The sequence below is a fragment of the Odontomachus brunneus genome, unplaced genomic scaffold (assembly GCF_010583005.1).
Source record: "Odontomachus brunneus isolate Ranch 3 - 2012 unplaced genomic scaffold, Obru_v1 Obru_scaffold_037, whole genome shotgun sequence".
Lineage (NCBI taxonomy): Eukaryota > Metazoa > Arthropoda > Insecta > Hymenoptera > Formicidae > Odontomachus > Odontomachus brunneus.
The window spans coordinates 673,509-680,738 of NW_022639487.1; the positions used below are offsets into that span (position 1 = coordinate 673,509).

Here is a 7,230-nt window from a genome sequence, read left to right on the forward strand (position 1 = left end):
TTTTCGCACTTATAGCATTTTATGTTTTGTTGAACAATCCTATTTCTTTTAAAAACTGTTTTGTGTTGGATACCCATACAACAAATCCCTCCGAAAAAACGTCCAAGAGCCTTCCCAGGATGTCTTTCGGATATTTTGTGCTGTTTGGATAACATTCTAAATACTTCTTTTATGTCATTCTACATTATATATTTATTATATATTTATCTACATTATATATTTATTATATATTTAAGTATTTACTTACTGTTTATAGATTCCGTCGTCGGATTATTTCTTCTACGTAATGTCAACTAGGTATACCGATTTTACAGGTTATAGATACAAATTTAAATTTTTTCGGTTAGCTGCCCTGCACTGCTTGCTCCAGACCTAGGGCAGTCAGTTCACTGAACTCGCTGCACTGTTCGAAAGAACACATTTTCTTGCACTGTTCTGATCGAAAGAACGCATTAGTGCAAACTTCGTGAACTAGTGCAGCCAGTTCTGGTCGAAAGAACAAACCTATTATGTCTTACGGTTACTGTTACGAAAAGTGTGTGTGGCCAGCTTAACAACAGTTCAGCTTTATTTCATTTTTTATTTTCTGCAACTTTGAAAAGAACGTTTTCTTTTTTTAAAATTAAATAAGGTATGATTGTTCCAACTTCTTGGTACGCTGCCTAACAGTTAAATTATGTGCCTATCTTTATCCAATTTAAAGAAAAAACGAAGACAGATATATGATTTAACTATCAGATAGCTTATCAAGAGATTAATAAGATAATTAATTAATTTATAATGGAATAATCGACCCTAACTTTGTGAAAGAAAATCGCAGCGCAACCTGCGAATGCGTATATTAAAGAAGAAAGTCCGCACTTTTAAATGATATAAATGACATTTGTCTGTAATTTTTTGTTTATATGGTGTAATGCAATAAATTTCATTAAATATTTTAGCATTTGACGGGTCTCGTTCTATATTCATGTAACATTATAAAATATAAGTAAATATTATATTTGACAATACGTATCTGTGTGAAAACTAGATGCTTAAAAATTCTTTCCAAAGTTACAACCTGTTGAATTTGATCAATTTTTCATAATTGCTAAAGATGTTCCTCTAAGTTTTATCCATTTTTAGCTTTCAATAGCACGACCGAACTCATAAGATTGCATAGACTTTTGTCACAGTATCAGGCTTCTTGTTTTCTACCATTCAATATCAGGTATTATTATTACTATTCAATATCAGATAAAACACCTGTTTATATATACATTTATGAACATTTATAAATTCGCTTTTTCAGACTTCTCTTTGTAAAGCAAGCATTGTGTGAAACGTCATATATATATGTAAAAAATACAACCTGTCAGAGGCCATTCGTTCCAATGAGATTACAGGTTAGGTGGCTCATGCAATTTAAAAACTCCGAATAAATGGATTTGATGAGTTGTCAAGTTATATACACGGGACAAATCGCGACGTGCTGTTCATAAAAACACAAAAAATGTAAGATCAAACATGTATTATATATTAAATGTTATATAACGTGATAAGAAGCAGACGTGGAGTACTTAGAGGTTAAGTTCGTTTCGTGCTGTATAGGTTCTATTAGTCGCGTATATTTTATTCGTAGAGGAGTAAAAAGCTTTATTCGAATCGATGGCGTCCGTCACAATGGTTATGCGTGTTAGCCGGTTCGCTTCCCAAATGTGCAAGCGAAACAAACGGCTTGACGACTATTTGAGATACGCGATCAGACACAGTTGCACTCAAGTCAGTCGCAAGGTATTAGAACGCTTGCATGATCGGAGCGTGCTGTACGTGAGCGGCAACGAGACGTCCGATTTCTTGCAAGGATTAATCACGAACGATATGAAGCACCTGGAGGAAGGTGCCTCTAACATCTATACTCTGTTCTTGAATATTAGAGGCAGGGTGATGTACGATGCTATCGTGTACAAGAGCGAGGAGAGCAATTCGTACTACATAGAATGCGATTCGCAGATCGCTGAATCCCTACAGCGGCACCTGAGACTATATCGCGTGAAGCGCAAGATAGACGTGGAGCACGTAGGCGACAGACTCAATGTCTGGACGATGTTCGATTCAAACAGCTGTTTCGACTACAAAAACACGCCGGACGAGAACGGCAAACGCAAATTGGAAGGCATGATCTTTCCGTGCGGCACGCTGAACAACAAAGCCAGCAAATTCATCGGCAACATCATGATCTATGAGGATCCCAGGTTACCCGACCTGGGTCTCAGGATCCTGGCCGAGTCGCAGATCGGAATGCATGAAATAATAAAGAACTTGAACAACGACGTAATCCCGTCGGAGAGCGTCGGCGATTACAAAGCGTTTCGATATAAACTAGGAGTGGGCGAAGGTGTGCACGATCTACCACCCGGGAAAGCGTTGCCCCTGGAGATCAATTGTGATTATCTGCACGGTGTCAGCTTCCACAAGGGCTGCTACATCGGTCAAGAATTGACGGCGCGCACGTATCATACCGGAGTGGTGAGAAAACGGTTGATGCCCTTGGCGTTCGAGAACGTCGCGGTTAAGCCGCTCGCGTACGACGAGAAGATCCTCGACCAGTCCGGCAACGTAGTGGGCAAGTTCCGGGGCTGCACCGAAAAGTACGGATTAGGCTTGATGCGTATTAACGAATCTCTTAGCGCTCAGCAGCTGAATGTGGCGGGTATGAACGTGAAGGTGGTGAAACCTGCTTGGTGGCCTCAGGAGTCTCAGAAGGAGATGGTCTCTGTCAAAGACACGTAGTAACGCGGAGAGCCTTTGCGAAAATCGTGTAATATGTCGACGGGTTGTGGTTGCAAAAGCACAGAGAATCGTAATATTCACGTATGTGAAATGATGTAATGTAGGGGAGAAGGTGGGAATGTGCTTTTGAGAAAGACCAATATTAAATGCAATAATTGCATTAATAACTATCAGAAGTGTTAGCGAAATATATCTCTTGCAATGTATTCATAATTGTTAGAGAAAGAAATAAACTGTTCAAAGAGCACAAAATTTTCTTTTTATATAGGGGGGACAAGAAGTGGAGAGTCTTCGAAAATGGGGTGGTAGAATGTAAAACAGACGTGAAAATAAAAAAGCTTATTTTTTATTAATATCAAATTAATTCTTTTATTGAAATCCTTTGAATGTAAAAATCGTAAAGAATAAAAATAAAATTTTCTGTGGAAATTAAAAAAGACGTGGTATATATAACACGGAACTCTTATTCTATATTATCTATCTCTTATTCCATATTACTATTCCATTATTGTTTTCCAAACAAACTCTATTCTCTTAACACTACAATGTGGCACTGTCAAACCTCTTTAGTAGCCGATAAGGACACTAACGGTTATATTTATTTTAATTACTGACCGATTGTATAGCAATTGTTTAAGAAATCCTTATTTTACTTTACCATCTTCTCCCCTACGCATATAAAATAAAGTTAAAAGCTAATATGTTGCGATAGAGAGTACCAACAGAGTACGCCGATAATACAGTGAATTTTGTTTATTAATTTGTAGGACAGAAGATTCTGCTGACACGACGAACGAACTCGAGATCAGCAAGCGAAGCGAGCAGGATAGCGCAGCAAATCAGCATACGGCGCCGAAGACGGGCGGGACTTTTGCGTGCTCTTTCTGTTCTTTGAAGGAACACTACGATTACAAGGGCTCGAGGCCACCGTTTGCACGGCAGCTGGTTTACTCGGAAGAATGTTACATCATGAAAGATCCGTTCAGTTTGCCCAACAGAGGTGAAGTCCTGGTCCTCGGCGGCGATTGCAGTATGTGCAAACACGCGGTGTGCTTGGGCTGCAGCATATATTACGTGAAACGATTTTGCCCGAACTGTGCATCCAGCAACACGCAAAATTTACCGATCCAACTACATGGTAAAATCAGCAACTTAACGAAACAAGCGGATTCTTAGGGATTATGCGATTTATCATTGAACATCGCGCATAAGTATATGTTAAATTATATTAATATTAAAAAAGAAGACCTTGATGAAATCCATTTATAGAAGTGCAACAATTCACAATTAAAATAAACTATTTTCTATCAGAATTTGAACACAATATTTTACATGGAAGTGTAATAATGTATTTTTGATTATCTTATTAAATAAACATACACGAGATAAATCATGTTTTTAAGTGATATTTCATATAATATAGTGTCCAATAAAAAATTGTAGAATAAAATATGTAATAATATTAGAGTTATACATTAATTATAATACGTCTTGATTTAAGATCTTTGTTTTTTCGGTTTAGCCATGAGTTTGCCTGCCAATTCTTTCTTCTTTTTGTTAAATTTATTTCCTTTCTTCTTGTTTTTCATATCGCTCTTCTGACCTTGAAAAGACTTTGCTATTTTCCCTTCGGGACTCATATTATCTCTCTGTGGCATCTTTTGCTTAACTTTCGCTTCATCTCCAATCTATAAGAGATAATACGATATTAGGTTATACGCGACAATGTTGATTCTTATTTTAATACAAATAATATAAAAGAAATGGAAATATACTTACTGAACGTGCTACAGCTTGTTGTGAGTCGTTCTTAAATTTCTTTGACGGTCTATTATCGTCGCTTTTATTTAAAGGGCTGCTTTTATTTTTCCACCCTCCCCTGTTTCTTTTCTGATGTTTCTCTTTATCATGAACTTTTATTGGGTGTACTCTTATTGGTCGATTATTAACTTCAGTACCATCTAATTTTAAAGCCAAAGCCACAGCATCCTCAGACTTAAAGTTAACATAGCCAAATCCTCTAGTCTGCCCAGTTTTTTTATCGCGCATTAAATGTATAGAATCTACTTCTCCACATTTATTAAATAGTTCCCAGATAGGATTGGTATCCATACCTAAAGTTTCCAAGATATAAAATAATTTAGTTTGTGTGATAGACGATTTCCATATGAATTAATAATATTTTTATTTCAATTAAATACTTTATTAAACGTACCGAATTTCAAGTTTCCTATAAATACGGCCTTTTTATTATCATATTCCTTTCCTTTCGAATTAGCAACAATTGTTACGTTTAAATAATTTCCTTCGAATTTCTTTCCATTCATACATAGTGCTTTCTTTGCAGATTCTTCAGATTTATAATTAATGTACACTATAAGAGTATGTACTTCTGGATGAATATCTTTCTTAATAGCAGCAACTTTCTTGGATGTTTTTAAATTGCTTGGAATAATACCTCTAAAACGTATATTATTAATAAGCCCATATTGACCAAATACTTTCTTCAAAATTGCTTCTTTTGTTTCTTTTGGAACATTGGTGATGAAAATAGTTCTTTTGTTAATCTCTTGCTGTTCTTCAGGAGATAATGCTTTTTCCTGTGCCTGATCATTCTTTTCAGATGCATCTTTGCTATTGGAAGTCTTAGTTACTTTGTTTTTTATAGCTTTTTCTTGTACAACTTTTACTGTACTGTCGTCTTCATCATCATCATCATCATCATCATCATCATCATCATCATCTTCTTCTTCTTCTTCATCGCTAATATCATCATCTTCATCATCTTCATCTTCTTCATTAAAATCTTCATCATCATCATCATCTGTCATACTTTTTCCCAAAAGTGCTTTTAAGCCAGATGCTTCACTCTCATCCTCATCTTCATCCTCATTCTCATCTTCATCCTCATCCTCTTCATCATCAGATTGAGATACAGAAGTATCTACTTCGTTCATATCCATATCTTCATAACTTTCATTATCATCATCGTTGTCATCATCATCATCTTCATCATCTTCTTCGTCATCATCATAAATATCATCCTTAGATAATTCGCAAAACTCAGAATTGGAACTTGATTGTATATCTTTGGATCTGACCATTTCCTGTTCACCGGTTATATTGACATCTTCATCCTCTTCATCTTCACTTTCTTCATCTTCACTCTCCTCACCTTCTTCTTCCTCTTCAAAGTCCTCATCATCTAAATCTGAATTTTCTGCTAAACTTGCTCCAAAGATATCTGGGACATCAGTATCATTTTCTTCTTCATCTTCAAATGTTTCATCACCAAAACTAATTTCTTCTTCATTAAATGAATCGTCATCAGAGTCAGAATCATCAAATTCTTCTAATACTTTTTTTGGTATTAAATTATTTTTTTTACTGTTTTTTTTATTTTGTAGTTCATTTGGAGTATGTTTTCCCTTTGGAATATTTTGCTTTCCCTTGGGTGAATTTTGTTTTCTTTTTAAAGAGTTTTCTTTTCCCTCTAATTGTTTTAACTTTTCTTTAGGTAAATTCTGGTTATTCTTTACATTTGTATTTTTCTGGAAAATTTTCTGAGAAGTAATATTTTTATTCTTTGCTTTTACATTATCTACCAAAGCTACTTTGCCAGCAGGAGTATTTTTAAATTTAGATTTCTTATCTTTTTTTATAGAACCATTTTTTATTCCACGTAACGTCTGCTTTGTAACTTGGCCTGCTATATTCTGTCCTGAAGATGTTTTAGCCATTGCTTTCAAAGGCCTAAAGTAGATTAAGAAATTGTAATTGCAGAAACTTTTCAATATATAAGAAAAAACAGAATGTGAGAAATTTTCAAGCAACAAAATTTAGAAAAACGTGTTAGTAGTACTAATTATCCTTTACAACAGACTCAATATCAAATTTATAAAACTTAAAAATATGAGATAAGATTGTACGTAAAATCACTCTTTTAGTCTCTCCTTACAAAAAAAAAAAATTAAATTAAGTAAAAGTCTTGGAATAAATTGATTAAAAATCTTGAAAGTCGTAAGGTTAAACACCCACGTGTAACGACAAAAGTTGAAAAGTTCACCAAAATTAAAATTTAATTATTTAGTTTAAATATATAAAATATTTTGTTATAAAACTAACAATAAATTTTAATGAAATAGTTATGAATTACCTGTTGAAGAATATGTTTAGAATAACACTACGTTCACCGGTACAAAACGTGTAGTAGCGCCAACAGGAAGATGTACAGGGGCCATTAATAGGTAAAGACAAATTCACATAGCAATATCCGATGTTCAAATTATGCAGGATTCATATTCGACATCCGTTGTACGGTTATGCAGGATTCACACTGCGTCCGATGTCCGACGTACGACGTCCGATACCCAATAAGAGAACAGCTTTCCAATGGAGAATTGAATTTTCTATTAGAAAGCTCTTCTCCTATTGGATATCGGACGTCGTACGTCGGAC

The 7,230-nt window shown here is 35.0% G+C and overlaps 2 protein-coding genes across 8 annotated transcripts in view; one reads left to right on the top strand and one right to left on the bottom strand.

Annotated features, from left to right (window-relative positions):
• The window catches only part of LOC116843955 (putative transferase CAF17 homolog, mitochondrial), a 4,178-nt gene extending 200 nt beyond the window's left edge, over nt 1-3,978 (top strand). Inside the window, exons 2-6 of one of the 7 annotated variants that reach the window (XM_032814936.1) lie at nt 257-297; nt 1,126-1,210; nt 1,292-1,494; nt 1,622-2,630; nt 3,540-3,978. In XM_032814936.1, the coding sequence (XP_032670827.1) occupies nt 1,648-2,630; nt 3,540-3,948 (1,392 nt within the window). In that variant the 5' untranslated portion in view covers nt 257-297; nt 1,126-1,210; nt 1,292-1,494; nt 1,622-1,647 and the 3' untranslated portion in view covers nt 3,949-3,978. The other 6 variants (XM_032814940.1, XM_032814937.1, XM_032814938.1 and 3 more) reach the window with 6 other exon arrangements.
• Nucleotides 3,979-4,021: 43 nt separating this feature from the next.
• Nucleotides 4,022-7,081, bottom strand: LOC116843953 (nucleolin-like). Its single transcript, XM_032814933.1, has 4 exons — nt 6,929-7,081; nt 4,988-6,525; nt 4,552-4,886; nt 4,022-4,460 (listed from the first exon to the last, which is right to left on the bottom strand). Exons 2-4 carry the CDS (start codon nt 6,510-6,512, stop codon nt 4,269-4,271), a joined length of 2,052 nt encoding a protein of 683 aa, XP_032670824.1. The 5' UTR covers nt 6,513-6,525; nt 6,929-7,081; the 3' UTR covers nt 4,022-4,268.
• Between the last annotated feature and the right edge of the window lie 149 nt (nt 7,082-7,230).

Excerpts from the sequence above, each read along its gene's own strand:
- LOC116843953 (XM_032814933.1), bottom strand. The coding sequence starts at position 6,512 with ATGGCTAAAACATCTTCAGGACAGAATATAGCAGGCCAAGTTACAAAG. Across the intron at positions 4,887-4,987 it reads TATAGGAAACTTGAAATTCG|GTATGGATACCAATCCTATC; the intron begins GTACGTTTAATA and ends TGGAAACTTTAG. Across the intron at positions 4,461-4,551 it reads AACAAGCTGTAGCACGTTCA|ATTGGAGATGAAGCGAAAGT; the intron begins GTAAGTATATTT and ends TATCTCTTATAG.